General features: G+C 32.7%; 3 protein-coding genes and 1 non-coding gene across 5 annotated transcripts; 2 read left to right on the top strand and 2 right to left on the bottom strand.

Moving 5' to 3' along the window:
- Window positions 1-322: 322 nt before the first annotated feature.
- On the top strand, window positions 323-8,631 carry LOC146910658 (pyruvate kinase 1, cytosolic). 2 transcript variants are annotated; one of them, XM_085731090.1, is made up of 17 exons: window positions 323-497; window positions 586-682; window positions 1,186-1,283; window positions 1,431-1,586; window positions 1,745-1,822; window positions 2,255-2,386; window positions 2,502-2,582; window positions 2,706-2,777; window positions 2,886-2,975; window positions 3,898-4,042; window positions 4,921-5,009; window positions 5,810-5,905; window positions 6,235-6,302; window positions 6,488-6,587; window positions 7,169-7,213; window positions 7,794-7,853; window positions 8,173-8,631. In XM_085731090.1, exons 1-17 carry the CDS (start codon window positions 429-431, stop codon window positions 8,323-8,325), a joined length of 1,629 nt encoding a protein of 542 aa, XP_085587216.1. In that variant the 5' UTR covers window positions 323-428; the 3' UTR covers window positions 8,326-8,631. The 2 variants fall into 2 exon arrangements, with proteins under 2 accessions (XP_085587216.1, XP_085587217.1); XM_085731091.1 differs by lacking the exon at window positions 7,169-7,213.
- Window positions 8,632-9,734: 1,103 nt separating this feature from the next.
- On the bottom strand, window positions 9,735-11,322 carry LOC146910657 (putative FCP1 homology domain-containing protein C1271.03c). The gene is made up of 6 exons (XM_085725769.1): window positions 10,974-11,322; window positions 10,791-10,872; window positions 10,618-10,687; window positions 10,330-10,503; window positions 10,188-10,248; window positions 9,735-10,092 (listed from the first exon to the last, which is right to left on the bottom strand). The coding sequence occupies exons 1-6, from the start codon at window positions 11,248-11,250 to the stop codon at window positions 9,914-9,916; spliced, it is 843 nt and encodes a 280-aa protein (XP_085581895.1). The 5' UTR covers window positions 11,251-11,322; the 3' UTR covers window positions 9,735-9,913.
- Window positions 11,323-13,349: 2,027 nt separating this feature from the next.
- TRNAR-UCU (transfer RNA arginine (anticodon UCU)) lies at window positions 13,350-13,422 on the top strand. The gene has a single exon. It is a non-coding gene; the product is annotated as a tRNA-Arg (tRNA).
- Window positions 13,423-13,653: 231 nt separating this feature from the next.
- On the bottom strand, window positions 13,654-15,544 carry LOC146910655 (uncharacterized). The gene has a single exon (XM_085731089.1). It carries the CDS (start codon window positions 15,193-15,195, stop codon window positions 13,816-13,818), a length of 1,380 nt encoding a protein of 459 aa, XP_085587215.1. The 5' UTR covers window positions 15,196-15,544; the 3' UTR covers window positions 13,654-13,815.
- Between the last annotated feature and the right edge of the window lie 2,773 nt (window positions 15,545-18,317).

Here is an 18,317-nt window from a genome sequence, read left to right as displayed (position 1 = left end):
ATTGTTAATGTTATATCGTTGTATGATTAAAAAAAGATAACATTGATTTATTATAATAAGTCGTAAACATCCATAGACATAATTTTAAATAATAAAATAATTTACATGGGTTATTATACCCAAGAAAAAACATTGAGGAAACTTGTTTGGGTATTCTAGAAGTAGTAGGAGTGTGTGAAAAGTGAGGAGAGAAAATTGTTAAACAAGGGAGCGGTAAAGGGTAATAGAATAGAATAGAAGCAAAATATAAAAGCGGAAGCATATTCCTCCTTTCCCAAGAAACCTTCTAGGTATTTAAATTGAAACACCCTTCGGTCTCTTCACGCAGCCCCCATTCATTCACTGCACTGATCCAACGTTCTTCTTATTCTCTTTCTCTCGCTGCGTTTTCCTGTTCTAGGGTTTTCATTCAACAACAAGTAGCAAAAATGCATTCAAGTAACTTGCTTATCGAAGAACCTATTCGGATGATCTCAATCCTTGAGCCAGCCAAAACCGTAACTCTCTTTATTCTTCTTCTCTTTCTTTCTCGTTTATTATTATCATTATTGTTATTAAATTATTATTATATTTTTGTATTTTCAGAGCTTTTTTCCTGCAATGACAAGGATCGTTGGTACCTTGGGACCTAAATCTCGTTCTGTTGATGTTATTTCTTCTTGTCTCAAAGCCGGAATGTCTGGTATATATATTATTCTTGTTTGTTTGTTTGTTTTCTTAGTCTAAGTGCATGTAACAAAATTTGATTTTGAATGAATTTATTTTGTAGAATTTATTTTACTTAAAATTGACTTCAATGTAAAGTGATTTATGTTAGTTGAACAGTATAATTCAGAGTAAAAATCACTTTTACACTTCCATAATCAATTTTGTGGCTTCAAACAAATGTGGAACCAAACATAGGCTAAGCGTATGTTTAGATTAACCTAGAGATTGGCAAAATCACGTTGAGCCACTGTGGTTTTGGCACAAGTTGTGGAGATTCAACAAAATAACTGATTTTGTCAAACTTGCAGCTTATATCCAAACATACACCGAAAGGTTTTACACCATCTAGTGTGTGACTTGTTGTGATTAAATTCAGTTTTTTTATTGATATGTTGATTAGGATTGATTAATAGTGATGAGTTAAATCCAACATTTAATAGACGGTTATTTGATGTGGTTTTGTAATGTTTGTTGTAGTGGCTCGTTTCGATTTCTCTTGGGGTGACTCCGAGTATCACCAAGAGACTCTGGAGAATTTGAAGACTTCTATCAAAACTACTAAGAAGCTCTGTGCTGTAAGTGGTTACTAAAAGCTTAAAACTAAACACATTGTATTTTGCATGTTTTTGTTTGTTTTGTTATGGTCAACGTTTTGTGGGTGTGTCTATTGTTGTTTTCACTTTTGTTGAGTGTTTTGTTGGTTTCTTTGTTATCTTTGTCAGGTTATGCTGGACACAGTTGGTGCTGAGATGCAGGTTGTTAACAAAAACGAGACATCGATTTCTCTTCTGGCTGATAGTCAGGTTATTCTGACTCCTGATCAGGGGCAAGAAGCTTCTTCAGAGATACTGCCTATCAATTTTGATGGACTCGCCAAGGTTCATTTAAATTTTCAAACCTCTGTGAATTTACCTGATTCACGTTATCCCTACCAACAACCAATGCTTAGCTTAGCGCAAAATAAACTCATTCTTTGTTGCTTTCATTGCAATGTTTGTGTTAATTTGAACCTTAATCTTATTCATACTGTTTACAGTCAGTGAAGGCGGGAGACACCATTTTCGTTGGTCAATACTTGTTCACAGGAAGTGAAACTACTTCTGTATGGCTAGAGGTAAGATAAGTGGATCTGAAAGGAAATTTTTTTTTTTTTTTTTTGGTAGATAGACGAAATGGCAAAGCCATTATAAACTCACACACACAAGTGGAGGTACCGGGGTTCGAACCTCGGTCATGGCATCCGGCCTAACAATTTCGGCATTTTGCCAGTTGAGCTAGGACTTCTGGATCTGAAAGGAAAAATTTATTCCAATAGGTCGCTTTCTATGTTGTTATTGTGGTGTTCTAAAGTATATTTTTAATCTGCATCAGCCATTTGTTAATAACTTTTATATTTATATTGCGATTTTGGATAATTGAAGTTAAATTTTCTAATTTGATATTTCTAAATCTATATAATGGGCCTAGCCACCTAGCCTGGCATGAATAGAAAAAGTTGAAATGAAGTCTTACATTACATACATGAATTCTACCTGAAACTATGCAGGTAGCTGAAGTTGCAGGGCAGGACGTTGTTTGTACTGTTAAAAATTCAGCAACATTGGCTGGGGCATTGTTTACCTTGCATGCTTCTCAAATTCATATTGATTTGCCTACCCTCACTGAAAAAGACAAGGAGGTAATTATTCACTTGCATGTTTTAGTGAGTACATACCGTCAAACATGTAGAGCTTCTGTCTGCCTGGATTGTAGGTTTCTTTTATGTTCTGGAGTATAATTTTTTCTCGTTGCAGGTTATAAGCACCTGGGGAGTAAAAAACAAAATTGATTTTCTATCATTGTCATATACTAGGCATGCTGAAGATGTTCGCCAGGTAATTTGTGTTCCACATCTTTTGTGTTGGTTTCATCGTCTGAAGTTCAGAATTGGTCATTTAATTTCTTTCTATTTCTGTTCCAGGATTTCTACTAACATATCTTATGTGTTTAAAATACAGGCACGTGAATTCCTATCTACATTAGGTGATCTAAGCCAGACTCAAATTTTTGCAAAGATTGAAAATGTTGAGGTGAATTGGATTTCTTAATTCTGTACTGGACAAAATTAAATTATTTCTTAGTTAGATCCTTATCAGCTATGCTGATTCAACTGCATTTATATATCTGTTTCTTTTTAGGGATTGACCCATTTTGATGAGATTCTACAAGAAGCTGATGGTATCATCCTGTCCCGTGGGAATTTGGGCATTGATCTTCCACCAGAGAAGGTTAGATTCTTTGTAGTAATTACTCTCTGCGTGTAATTTGAAGTTTTTTTTACTTATCCTGTGTTGTTGTGCTTTAGGCATGTTGATAGTGTACTTAATAATTCATATAAAGATCTGTTCATTGAATATATTGAAGTACACGCTTTGTCCCAACTTTTTCTTGCCTAGGTCATCCGCCACTTCTTTTTAGGTTAGGTTCTAGCCTATGAAGCACGGACACTCCCGGGTTAGCCGTGTCCCGGTGTCGGACATGTGTCGTGTCCGACACCGACACTTGTAATTACACTGAATTATGTAATTTTCTCAAATGATCAGCGGTGTCGGCGTGTCCGTGTCCGTGTTGTGTCCGGTGTCCGTGTCCGTATCCTTGCTTCATTCTAGGTCAAACAAAGTTTCAATAAATAGACGGATAATATATCCCAAGTACCTGGGGATTTTTTATACCGTATAGTTTCCTAAACACCCAGTTTCTAATTACCTGAATAAGGTTGTTTTGGAAACAATTGAATTTACTTAATCTTCAAAATCATTTCAAATTTCCCTTTTAACTGTGAAGTTTTATATATGATATAGATATTGTGACGATTTTGAAAACCATTTGTCTTTATTTTTTTTTTTTTATTATATCAGTAGTTAATGCATCAATACTCAATAGTCATCCATCAAGTGGGGGCTTAATGTCAAACCTAAAAACCTAGAACAATGAAAGAAAATAAGCTTTTGTGGAGTGGTGCTACATACTTCTTGGATTGGAACAGGATGTTTACATGTTTGATCTGAATAAGCTTAATGAACTGTTACCTAATTTTAATGTCCCAAACAACTATCATACCATCATAACTATCTTAATTTAGGCAAATACCTAATAGTTCTAAGACTATTTGTTGCTGATATGTTAATCAAATACCATTTGGTTTTGTAGGTCTTTTTCTTCCAAAAGTCGGCTCTTTACAAGTGTAATATGGCTGGGAAGCCTGCTGTGCTCACACGTGTTGTGGATAGCATGACTGACAACTTAAGACCAACTCGTGCGGAAGCCACCGATGTTGCTAATGCTGTTTTAGATGGTGAGTACTGGTCATATGATACCACTAGTTAATGTAGTATTACGCTGTTCAGTTCACACTCGTTTGCATGTTATCCAGTAAAGTTAATTATCATTCATCAAAGACACTCTTCTCTTAAAGTTTAGTCTTAAGCACTTTAAAAATCTCATATTAGAACATGGTCAACTCTATTAAATTATGGAAATTTTTTGGGTAGATATTAGAAGTACAATATTGTAGACTTTTGGTCATGGTCCTATCGACTTATACATTGTAATATTGTAGATAGTGTGTAAAATAAGCAACTCACTATAGAATCTACAAATACAGTGTAGTGTGTGTGTGAAACTTAGAAGTGAATGTAGCTGATTTCAGAAATTGAAAAGTGCCATGTATGTGGTGTGTAGCACAAAGAAAAGTGTGATGGGGCATTCCAGGAAGTGTATGTCAAAAGTGAGAAAGTTAAAGAGGGGTAAAAGTAAGTATTAGATAAAGTATGTTACTTATAAGGTGTCAGTATAGCAAGAGTTTTCTTCAGTTCTACTTCAACTATACCATAACTTTTATCAGTGCCAATCTATCTGCTCAAGTTGTCTGTTGAGTCGCTGTTGTTAGTTTGCATGTTAAACGGTAGCCTGTAGGTGATTATCAAAGACAGGAAATATTGCTGTTCTTTTGACATATTTTTTGCATTTTGCATGTCAACATTCATTTCCTGATTAATAAAAACTATTAAGAAATATTTATTCTTTTCTTGCCCCTGGTTTTTGCCCCTTTTCAATGATGCTGTTTTCTTCTAATTGTGCTTATTCTGCTACGTGGTTTGTTAGAAATCGTTCTGCTATGTGGTTTGTAAGAAATGGTTAATAGATATTTATTGAACTGTTATTAATATACAGGAAGTGATGCAATTCTTCTGGGTGCCGAGACTTTACGTGGGTTATATCCTGTTGAGACTATTTCTACCGTTGGCAAGATTTGTTCAGAAGTAAGTGCATTCCGAAGTTCCTTTAAATCTGTTTGGTACTTAAGATTTGTTCTGTTATTTCAACTTCAGGCAACATTGTTGATAAAAATTTCTGTGAATTAGGAGCTTTTGGCCTAAATAATTTAAATTGGTATCGTACTGTTTTGTGGTTGATAACTTCAGTCTTGTAAACATTTCTAATTTGGCAATTGTTTGACTGGAGAAATTCCTGAGTTTATGTGCTCTTTGACTCCGTCTATATTTTTGTCAAGGCAGTAGTACTCTACTTTGCATTTCTACCTATCATTGGTATTGCTGAGTATCTCTCGTTTTACAAATAATTGTTTGCCATCTCCTTTACAATATAATGTGTATGTGTCTTGTAACTGAAGAGGTTATTATCAAACAGTGAAATTCCATTTTCATGAGTGAATAAGATTCTATGGTCTGAATGACTTGAGTTCAATAGCCAGATGATTTTTTTCCTTTTCTTTATCTAATCTAACTTAATTCATTAGTCATGATATACAAGCAAAACAGGACTAAGGAGTCTATGGTGTAAATTGGTTGCTTGTTTATTTTTGGTTTCACTGTGAATAATATGATGCACCAACATTTGTGTAAAATCTTCTAAAATTGCAGGAAACTGAGTTGTTCTCAATTCTTCTATTTATTTGGATATTAATTCCTTCCTGTCATTTGTGCTTCTTTTTGCATAATAGCATAGCATGGTATTAGTTACATGAATCCTTTGATTTATGTGAATGACCTGTTTGAAATTTCATTAAGAATACTGCTGATGTCTCTGCCTTCTGTTTCAGGCTGAGAAAGTTTTCAATCAAGACCTTTATTTTAAGAAGACAGTCAAATATGTGGGAGAACCCATGACCCATTTGGAATCCATAGCATCCTCTGCGGTAATTAGTTTTTTATCTTGCCCTTGATATGTTTAATGGTGGTTCCTAGTGCATGAGACGGTGAGGCGTAAGTTGTAGGGTAGTTGTGGTCTATTGATGTGGTGCTCACTGGTTGTAGTTTCAATATCTTCCCCTTTACTTGTGGGGTTAAGGCTGTATTCATCTATTTCTTTGATGGGGCCACATGCATTGGGAGGCATTTTAATTTCTAGAGCTTCTGCTGAAAAATAATAATTTTTGGCTACTGTTTTTGCTTTTTTCCGTGTTGGTGTTTGTTTTAAGTTCATATATGGAAGGAATCTTCTAAAATGAAAATCCTATATTTTTAGGTACGAGCAGCTATTAAGGTGAAGGCTTCTGTTATCATTTGCTTCACTTCATCTGGAAGGGCTGCAAGGTACTTTCTTTAAATAATTTGATATAAATAATTCATAGTTACCATCAAGGGAAATTATATTGAACTAGATATCTTCTTTTGAATTGGATCAAGTCATAGAAAATGAGTACAACGGATCGATGAATATCATATTAAATTTTCTTCTCTGCATTTTCACAAATCTCCTTGACACGTGCACTTTTCAGATTGATAGCAAAGTATAGACCAACGATGCCGGTTCTCTCTGTTGTGATACCCAGGCTTAAGACAAATCAGCTTAAATGGAGCTTTAGTGGAGCTTTTGAGGTTAGCTTTTAACTTTTGTCTCATTTACATCTTATTTTCTGTTAGCTTCCATGAATGTGAACAACGCTTCCCTCATTTTTGACAGATTGGTTTCTATCAATGTTATAACTTTGAGATTTTTTATGTCTTCAAAAAAAAAACTGAGATTTTTTTTTTTAAGAAGATAAACTAGCCCACCCAAATTGGCACTGGGGAGAATTGTATCTTTGAGATATAACCATTATATAATCTAAATTTCCTGATTTTAAGGATTAAATTTGATAAGGGAGTTTCTGAATGTCGTTAAATTCTCTCCACTTTAATTGGGTAATTTCAATTTTGGAGGTATTTATGAATTATGACAATTGAGTCAAATCTCCATAGTTGTAAATATAAAATAAGATTTACACTGATGATAAATGAGTAACATTTTGCAGGATGACTAATGAATAACTTTCTATCAAATGAACTTTTCTGAAAACCCTTTGTAGCATAGACAGTTTATATTGTGCATATTGAGTTCATAACTTTTCACAATAATCCTTTTTTGCTCATTACATTGTTAAATAAAAACAATTTATTCCGTTGTTTCTTGTTTCCAGGACCAACTACCAACTCAGTTGTGGGAAAGCTTATTTACTGCTAATGTACTCCCTCGGTCCCATAATAACTGTCACATTTACAATGAAAAAAAGTCCCAAAAAGAGTCTCACTATCAATCAACTTTTAATTTAGTGTTTTTTTCTTCCAATTGTACCATCTAATTAATACTATGTGCGTCACTCACAATTCATAGGTTATTTTTCATAATGAAAATACACGAATGGTTAATAAGGATACTTTAGTAAAATCACAGTTCTTTTTCCTTTATCTGTGTGAAACAGTTAAATGTGACAGTTATTGTGGGACAGAAGGAGTAATTACTATACTACTATCTATATATTTATATAATATTATTATTTATGCTACAATCAAAATTTACTATCTAGATATTTTTACGTATATGTATCAATCATATTACAGTCTATTTATACTGCAAGTTTTCCCAACTGTTATTAATTGTATCCTGTGCAAAGCATAAATGGTAGTCAGCTTTGGATGATGATGCTCGACTTGCCTGAATATGGACACATAGTTCTATCTTTGTTATTAGAAACTTACCAGGATTGATGTTATGCTGTTTATGTTTTGATCATCTTGTTTACCAACTTATAATTCATTACACAGGCAAGGCAATCACTTATTGTTAGAGGTCTCTTTCCCATGCTTGCTGATCCTCGACATCCTGTAAGTTCTTTTTCTTATGGGAATTTTGTTTCACTGAGTTTATCTGTTTTGTTATTAAGGTTTGTTCTTTTGGGGGGGATGGAAGGAGTATTGGATGCTGAATATGGGGGTTGGGTTCCGACTGAAGAGCTCCTTGTAGTCTTTCTGGGTAGATAATGGGATAAGTTTTGTACATTTGTTATACTATTTAAGAATGCATCCTAGGAAGTCAAAGAAAAACATCTTAGGATATGCTGTGGAAACATTGAACTTCATTTTGCATGACATATATTCGATGATCTGAGACTAATTAGGTATTGATCTCATACTTCGCGTGCAGGCTGAATCAACAAGTGCCAGTAACGAGTCTATTCTCAAGGTAGCACTTGATCATGGAAAAGCATCAGGAGTTATAAAGCCACATGATAGAGTGGTTATTTGCCAGAAAGTTGGTGATGCATCTGTGGTTAAGATTATCGAGCTCGAAGATTAAGAGATTCACAGTTAACACCTTTCTTTTTTGTGGTTTCGGTCATCTTACTAAAGTTTTGGTAGGAGCAGATCATTCTGCTTTCAGGATTTGAAGTCATCTCCACTGGGTTTTGGTGGCTAGTTATTATACTTTTGAAAATGAATGTTAGGCTAATTATTAGTACTGGTTGATACAATACTTGAAATCAAAGGGAGTATGCTCTTGATGTCAATTTTTTGGAACTGGATTGGGTTGCAACCCAAATAGAAACCAGCTGGTATTTGAACATTTAGCTTGAATTAAATATATTTAAAAATTATCTGAAAATTGTAGAGGAACTCCAATCCTATTTTTCGATCTAATTTATTTGTTTGGATTTTATCTGGCTTGTTTTCTTGAAGAAAAACACTCAGGGACATTAATATAAGCGTTGTTCTTACTTATTTGTACTATAATCATCCCCATTAATATTGAAAGGGCGTGAAAAATCTGCCTTATAATGAAAAAATAATCTCTTCCAAAGAAAATTACAGTAAGAACAGTACTTGTGTTACTGTCTTTTGGGTTCAGCCTCTCTTGAAAACCACTGTATCAGCAGCATTACTATATGTATAATTTATAATCAACTCGGTATTGTATGCAATTGGAAACATAGCCGAAATTTTACATCACTACTAGTTTACTAGCCAAGATCAAAGTAACAAATTTTTGAACTTGGAAAGACCGCAAACTCATGTTGAATTCCTCTAGAACCGGTCCTTTTGTGGCCTAGTATTGTTAAAATTAACTTCAAATGGTGATGAACCTTGGACTATGTATTAACCAATTTTGTCGTAACGGAGATCAAATCTGCGAGAATATAGATCATGATTCCATCCTCAATCTTTGTTGATTAGGATGACCAATAAAACATTAAAATTAAAAGTTATTTATTTTACTTTAAAAGAACCGGTTGAACTTGAAGTTCAACCTGATTCAACCGGATTTGATATAATTCTATAAGATTGACAAGTTTTCGATTCAACCAGTTGAATTGAGAAGAAAAGGTTTAAACCGATCAAGTTTTGACAGCATTGCTATTTACCCATTTATTTTGATATAAAAAATTAAAAAAAAAAACAATTGTCTTTAGCAAAGTACTTGACCCAGTTGCAATAAATTCAATTTGTCCTTGTTTCACTTTTTATGTATAATAAAAACTTTCAAAATGTAACAATTTTTTATGGCCTTAATTCAAAGTTCTTATTATAAAACATTTCACTATTTTCTCTCCCAAAATTCCAAATCTAATAAACTGATTTTTCTTTGTTATACTGCCAATGCCAAATCAAACCGACATTGTGGCACATAAACAACAAGATCATGCATAATAATACCAAAAGAAACTTAATGCAAACCGTCATGCATAAGTCTTTTCACATCAACAACAATTAAGAGAAAATTAAACCACATCCATACTGCAAACTTTGAGTTTTGCCCAAAAAGTAGCTAAAATATTGAGAGAAAAAAATGAAAGTACTCATCCTAAACATAGGTTTTAACCAAATCCCTATTACTAGCATTGTAACCACTACTTTATTTCCTTAATCTTCATTGAACTATGTTGTCATCATTTGCCAGCAGACCAATAGTTAAGGAACTGTGGTGTGAAAATTTGGGTGTAATAACTCCAATCAGGATGAGTTGATGTAAGTGGTGGTAGCCCAAAAGCATTATCCTTCACATAGGATTGAACATCTTCAGCTTCAGCTACTCCTTTCAAGTACTTGCAAAGTTCACCATTTGGATCTATACAAATTAAATAACTTATATTAATAAAATTAAATGCACCAAATATCTAAAAAGAATAAAAATACATAAACATATGATATGCTCTCACTCACCAAGTGCATTGTCCTCTTTGTCCTCTGTATCATATGACTTGACAAAAATTGCTGTATTTGGCTGCAATATGAGGTTATGAAAATTGTTAACATTTGAATAAAAACCATATTATAAAAATAAATAGAATGAGTTTTGAATTACGGGATTAATGAAGGACTTATATGGTTTGTCATCAATCATCAAAGTATTAGAAGCAGAATATGGGGCTCCTTTCTCGACATTTTCCCATACTTTTTTTAGTTGTTTGAAAAAAAGAGGCTTCTCTTTTTTCTCCTTTGATTTCATACCAATACAATCGAAACAATGACTTTGATCCTACAAAAAGTTTATGAAACACACAAAATAAACCAACAAGATTTATATATTATTGATATGAATTTTTATATACAAATTTGCAAAAAGAAAAAAGAACACTTCAAGAAAATGTACCCAAACAAATAGCAGCTTATTTTTGGATTCTTCTCCTATAGCAAAAGTTAAAGCACCATCAACATTATGCCTGAAGGAAAAGTGTAATAAATAACAATGTAACAACACCATATATATAATCAATCAAATTCATAAAGAAGAAAAATAAAAAGGGAAAAGTGTTAATTACTGACTTCTTTGCAGAAGTCCAAATCCCAACTTCAAATCTTTCTAAGCAGAATTTCATAAATTCTTCACTAAATGGCCTCTTGAAAACTGAATCACAATTTACAATATAATCATTAAGCATATGATAAAAAGAAATCTCCAAATATCAGAAATGTATATATGTTTGAGTTTAAGCAAATGTTACTTACGGAGAAAGTTAAGATGTATTTTATCAGCTGTTCGAGACTTTAGGATGGGATTAGGATAGCATCCATGATCGGTGACATGGTAAGTGTGGATACATCGGTGGAGAAGAAAACCATTCAGGTTCATAATAAGCAACTTCTTCTTCTTCTTGGGTGCAAGATTCAGCTTCTCAAGAGAAAGACGCAATTCTTGGTTGTGATCATCATGGTCAACATGATCAGCTTCAGAGTCTTTGATTTTGATATTTCCATCACTGCAACTCTCTTTCTTTGTTTCCATTCTTGATACACTTCGTATGAATTTGGTGATGATAAAATGCTTAGTGCCTTAGTTGTATGCTTTATATAGAAATAGCACTTTGTGAGTTCATCATATTATTAACTACCCCTTAGGAGTTAGTAGTAGTAAGAAATAGCAGTTAAGTTTGTTACGGTTTGTTATTTAGTTCGTTATTTTCTGTTTATTCGGTTAAGATTGTGACTTGTGAGTCTGATCAATATCAGTTTGTTGCTTTATCTCTTAGGTGTTCCTCCACCTATTTATGAACCAATTGAAGATAGTTAGTACTTAGTAATAACCTCACATTGGAAAATCATTAAACTATCACTTGTTACTTGAGTTTAACGTCAGTGGTAAAATAAAATAAAATAATGTCACACTGATCTACTATAGTACTCATTCCATCTCAAAATAAGTGATCAAGTTTGAATATGTGCATTATTCACATAATATATTTTGACCATATTTCTCTACTCTTATTATAAAGACAAATTGTATATAACATGTTGGAATTGTATCATCATTATTTTCAAAATTTCAAATTTTTATAAAGTTTGCTACTACATAATTAAAAATTAAAGGTCAAAAAAATGTGTACATAATCTTATTTTAATATCACAGTTGAGAAGCTATGGGACCAAAATCGCTCAATTAAAGTTAAAAGTTCAAAATCAAACAATTGAATAAACTATGAGGGTCAAAAGTACAATTAAGTCTTTTGTTAAAAAAAAGTATACAACATAGTAAACGTCTTAGGTTAATTCCTAAAATATTTTTCCCAAAGACTATATAATGTGATTTGATTGGATCTATATATATATATATATATATATATATATATATATATATATATATATATATACACGCATACAAATTAATCCAATTATAATAATACATTATTTACAATTAATTGCATAAATCATATCTAATCAATTAATTAGAAGATGAATCACAAATCCAAAATGTTTGTATTTTAATCAAATCAAACAAGAGGAGTGTTCAAAACACTCACTTTTCATGTTTCAACATTTTCTTCAATATTCACTATTTTACATGGGTAATATATTCAATAGAGGTCTCACATTTTAAAAATGAATCTAATATACATATGACTCACATTGATTTTATCCGAAATAAAAAAAAAATGAATGTTAGAGTAATATAAAAAAGAAAAAGATTTTGAAATATAGCCAACTATCAAAAGTACGTACGTATACACACTAAGACTATGTTTGGTATCACAAGTAAGCCTAACATATAACCTAACATATACTAGCTTACAAACTTGTTTGATAAAATGAAATATATTTGGTAACAAGTTTTTCTCACTAACATATAAAAAGCTAAAAGTTTAAACTAACTAACTCGTTTTATCCTTTCAAAAAAAAAAAAAACTCGTTTTATAGCTTGTAGCTTTTTTCCAAATGCTAATTAAAGTACTACTTGAAGCTTTAGTTTTTACCATTTTTAACCTTTACCTTTACTTTATAACCCACATTCCCACCAACTCCTATTTTATTTTACTGATATAAAGTATGTTGTCCTATTTTACTTTTGTCATTTTATAGTTATCAGTCACTAAAACTGTTAAATATAAAACATATGTCCTATTTTAGTTTTGTCATTTTATATTCATCGGTCACTAAAACTGCTAATTATATCAAATAGTACAATTTTTAAAAAAGTTAACTTTAACAATTATAAGTTATTAGTTATAAACTAGTTTTTTAGCTATCAATTATAAGCTAACTTATAGCATATTTCTACCAAACATACTCTGAGGCGAATTTGAAAACCATGGACTGTACAATAAATTGCCAAAATAAAAGGAACTTAATCCAAAAAGATAGTAATGAAAAATAGCACTAGGAATTTTGGAACTAGAAATTATTTCCTCATGCAAGATTTTAACAAGGTTAAGTTGATGCTCTTTGTTCAGTTAAATACATTAATGTGCCTTAAAAAAATTGATGCAAGTGACTGAATAAAATATTTTAATCAAAGTTGTTAAGAGTGTTAAATGGTGTTTGTTATTAAATTAGTCTTTAATTATAATACTGTAACACTATATAAATAAACAGGGGGAACACAAGCAACAAGCACCCGTGGCCTAATGGATAAGGCGTTTGACTTCTAATCAAGCGATTGTGGGTTCGAGTCCCATCGGGTGTGCGATTTTTTTTCTTCGTTTTCTTTTTATTTTCGTGGGTTCGAGTCCCACCGGGTGTGCGATTTTTTTTCTTCGTTTTCTTTTTATTTTCACTTTTGGCACCGGCTAACAATAATTACTTGTTCTGCCATTTTTTTTATATCCACACTCTCATTATAGTTTTATTTTATCCCTACTAGAATCTAATGTGACTGGATAATCTTGTCAAATTGGTTTTACAAACTTGAAGTATGTAAGAGAGAAAAAAACTGTAATTTATTACATGCTTAATGCTTTTTAAAATTAAACTTTGCTTAGGAGGATCATAACACAAGAAAATGAATAACCATTTTCACTAATGCACCTCTTCTTTGTAACATCACCTAACCACAAAATTTACACACAAATTTCTTCTCTCAAGTAGAAGAATGCTGTTGCTGTTGCAGCTGCTGAGTGTTTTGCAATTCAAGCTCTTTTTGACGTAGCAACAAAACCATTCTATCAATCTCCAAACTCTTCCTTTCATTTTCAAGTTTTTGTCTCTCCATTTCCCTTTCTTTGTTACTACTAAATTTCACCCATTTCAACCTTTGTTTTTCAATCTCAAATGCTTCCATATGATAGTTTACCTGTTCTTCTCCTAATTGCACCACCCTCTTCTTCATCCATTGCTTTTTCTCCCAACAACTCTTCACTCCATCTTGCAACACACTCATCACTTCACTACTCAACTGTTGCATCACTTGTGATGGCAATGATGAAACTTTTCTTGATTTTTTCCTTAAGTGATCAATATTTTCATCTTCTTCATGACCCTTTGAACCATAACCACCACCTTCTCCTGATTCTTCTTCTTCCTCTTCAGAATCATCCTCCCATTCATCGTCTTCGTCTTCATCCTCTTCATCTTCTCCTCCTCCATTTCTACCTTTCAGTTTCAACATTCCTAAACTCCCTACCCCATTTGATGAATGCAAACATTGTTGCTGCTGCTGCTGCTGTTGTTGCTGTTGTTGTGGATGATGATGTTGCAGTGGTTGAGTCTCAGTTGAGGACTGTTGTTGCAAATTGTTGTTTCCATGGCCACAACTGTTATGATAAGCACACATTTCTCTAAAGAAAAGATGCTTAGAATTCAAAAGTTTTCTAGCTTCTTCTTTCAACTTTGCGGACAAATCCATAGTATCCAACAAAGTTTGATTTTCAACAACTCTACAAGCTGTTCCTTTACCAAGAATATCATTAACTCTTTTATACCTTTTGTTCAAATCATTGAACTTGTCTTCACATTGTTGAGGTGAAACATAGTACCCTTTTTCCATCATCCCTTTGGAAACTGATTTCCATTTCCCTTTCTTTTGTAACAAACCATTAGCTTTCTTTTTATCAGCACTTAATTCTGAAGTACCAGCTTCATCACCAATGTAATAAACAGCCATTATTAAGAGTCTTACCATTGTATCTGTCCATTTCATTCTATGCCATGGTGATCCTTTTCTTTTTGGGTCACCACCAGAGGTTTCATCTGCTCCAAAACATGGTTCATCTTCATCACTGAGGTTGATGTTGATTTGTTGTGGTTTGTTGTTGTTGGTTTTGGATGAATAAGGGTAGCCTTGTTTGATTGATTGATGAGGTTGATCATAGGAAACCATTTGGTGATGATGCAAAGTGTGAGGATTTTGTTGATTTTGATGGTTTTGTTGTTGTTGTTGTTGTTTTGAAGGGTTTTCTACTCCTAGAAATCCATTATTGATGTTTGGAAATATTCCACCACCTAGTCCATTGGATTCCATCAAGACTAGTTCAAAAATATTGGTTTATGCCTAGCAAGATTACCTAAACAATTTTTTTTTATACAATCTCGATACTCTAAAATTTAGAAAAATTGAATAAGATACACTTCAAAAGGGGAAGAAACAATTGACTAAAAAAACTTAGACGACTAAGGTGAAAAAAGAGACTAAGATGAAGGTGTAACGTAACATGACATATTAACAATATAGCATTGCTTAGTTATGTGGTTATTGTTATGCTTTTTGAAAGACTGAAGTGGTGGAAAGTGTATAGTCAATGGTAGAGAGGAAAAAGCAAAATGGAATAGAACGTTTTTTTTTTTTTGGAGGTAAAATGTGGAGGGAGAATAAGATATGTAGTGTGTATTAAAGTTGTATGTATATAAAGGGAAGTGAAGCAACTGGTTTTGTTGGTGGTGAGAAAGGAAACAGCACATAGTTTTGGTAAGTGTGTGTTTTGGAATAAATAAATAAGCCACAAGTTTTGTGTAAAACTGGTTGAGGTTACTACTTTACTACCACGTCCACTGAAACGCCGTTTCAAAGCGCGAACAATGATGGATTTTGTATACGTGTTTATTTTCAAAAGTCAGCGTTAAAGCCAAAAATTACTCTTGCGTAATTTCAGTCCACAAAATAATGTTAATACTATTGGTCATTCATGTGTCCCTAATTATACAATGCTCCTCCCGTATAAGCAAAAATCAACTTTTCATGTATTTGGTCAATAATATAGAGGAAATGCTAATATTGAAGGTGAAACTTTGTTAAGTGCCCTCAAAACATTTGTTAAGAAAGAAAAAAAATGTCTAAAGAAGAAACTTTGTCTTAAAAAAAATTTAAAAAGTGACTTTTTTTTACATAAAACTTATCAATTATTTCTATTTTTGAATCTTTAACAAGTGCCCTTTAGACACTTGTTAGCAAGACCCTTTAAAAAAAATGTTTGTCTCTAAGTAGTATAAGGTCATTTGTAGATTTTTAGATGTATTGGTTACTATTTTTTCCAACTATACTCATTATTAATACCATTAATTGTCTTGAAATATGAAAACTCAACATTAAAATTATGGGTCATGTTAACCAGTGCCCCGGGGCACTGGTTAAGGAAGGCAAAAGAAGAAATTTTAAATAAAAAAAATACATTTTCAGCTTTTAATGCACTGATTATACACCTCTCAATGCAAATGTTATTATATTTGATCCTTAATCAGTGCCCCGGAGGCACTGGTTAACATTTCCCTAAAATTATTTATACATAGAAAAATATAGAAAAATTTATTGCTCCAACAACTATTTTTAACATCTGTGATTTTTGTAAAGTACTCGCAGACTCTTGAGATAGTTACACAAGGAGTACTAATTTTTTTACACAAACATCTTATATGAGCCTTTTATTTTGCCACTTTTCATCATTTATTTTAAAAATTAAATTACAAAAGTGAGATAGTAACACGTTGAAAATCTAATCATACTTTGGTATTGTCTTAGTGGTAATCGATATTTTAATGGTGTAATCGTGGTTTACATTGATTTTGCATTCTCTTTAAACCCATTTACAAAAAGAATAGTGGTATTAGGCTTTAGTCAATAAATTACTAATGTAAGGTAGACAAAAGTTTTAAACAAAGAATTCTGCTCTTCTCCCAGCTGCTTTTACTTGTTCCCAACTGAAAAGACGTTAAGTTAAGCTGCGTGAGTTAAGTCATGCTAGTTATAAATCCTGCATGAGTTAACTCACGTAGGTTATAAACTCTGCGTGCGTTAACTCACGTAGACTTAAGTCACGCAGAGGTATTCTCGAAAGTTTGATTGGGAGCGAGCAATTGATCATTCGACTTTTACCACGTTATTGTATAGTAAACGAACTAATATTGAAGGTGATTAAGCAATTTAGAGAGCAGATAAGTTGACTAAGAAGGATCAAATTAAAAGGGCAATCGGGCGTAAACAAAACAAATTTTAAAGTTATAAAAGGAGTGACTAAAATATGACTGATTCCTTTGGCAGTGACCTTAAAACCATCCACCAGAGTTATAATGTGAGGAACTTGGGATAAGATCTTAAAGAGAATAAGGAACGATTACCAACAATATGATCAGAGGCACCTGAATCAATTACCAAATATTTCGATTGTTGCCAAATTGAGATATGGAGGTTGTAAAGTCATGAACAGCGACGGAAGTAGACTTTCAATTGTACTTAACTTTCAATGACTGGCAACTTTCAATTGTACTTAACTTCAGAATTTTTTTTTTTGACCATTTTAGAATGGGAGACAATTATTGGCTTTATAGGAAAACCACGAAGAGAGTAACAAGTATTTCGAGTGTGAACCATTCTCTTTCAATAATTACATTGAGGGTGATCCATTCTAATTAAAACTTACAAAGAGGACAAACAAGCAACAACAGAAATGGTGGATTTGGGTCATATGGATAAAGGAGGCAACAACGAGTAGTTTTGGGCAGTCATAACCATTTTTCCGACGACGGGAAGCTTCCACGCAAGTCACAAGCGACGGGGAGGATTTTGTGTGTCAGCTACATGTGCTAGTAAGTAGTTTAAGGATTCTATTGGACCAGAGGTAGAGGCCTTTAACGAACAAAAGAACCAACTTTGATACCATATTAAGAGACTTAAAAGAACCCTAAGGGGTATGAGAAATGCTTGAGTGATTTGCACCTAGGTGGTTGTTCATTTATATTAGGGCAGTGCTATATACTGCGACAAAATACACAATGAAAATTTCACGAACATACTTTTATTATATATTTTAAAGCTTTTTTGTTTTGTTTTGAAAGAAGTACTTGGAAGCTTATTTGCTATATTAAAATCAAGGGAAATGTTATCTTGTGCCCTAAAGGCACAAATTAATGATTCAAATATAGAAAAAAAAAACTTATTGGAATGTGTGCATTGCATTTAATATTTAACTTTTTAATCATTTAAATGCACAAAATTTTAGAGAATGTTTCTTCTTTTAGGTTTCTTAACATGTGCCCTAAGGGCACAAATTAACATTACCCTAAAATCAAAATGTAATGGTAATTGATTGTTTGCCACCGCCACACAACTTGGGTTGCCTACTAGACGTGTCTCCATGCTTTTATGCATCTATG

The sequence above is a fragment of the Medicago sativa genome, chromosome 7 (genome assembly GCF_051527215.1).
Source record: "Medicago sativa cultivar Bolivia chromosome 7, Bolivia_mono, whole genome shotgun sequence".
Taxonomy (NCBI): domain Eukaryota; kingdom Viridiplantae; phylum Streptophyta; class Magnoliopsida; order Fabales; family Fabaceae; genus Medicago; species Medicago sativa.
This window is presented reverse-complemented; position numbering and strand designations above follow the sequence as displayed.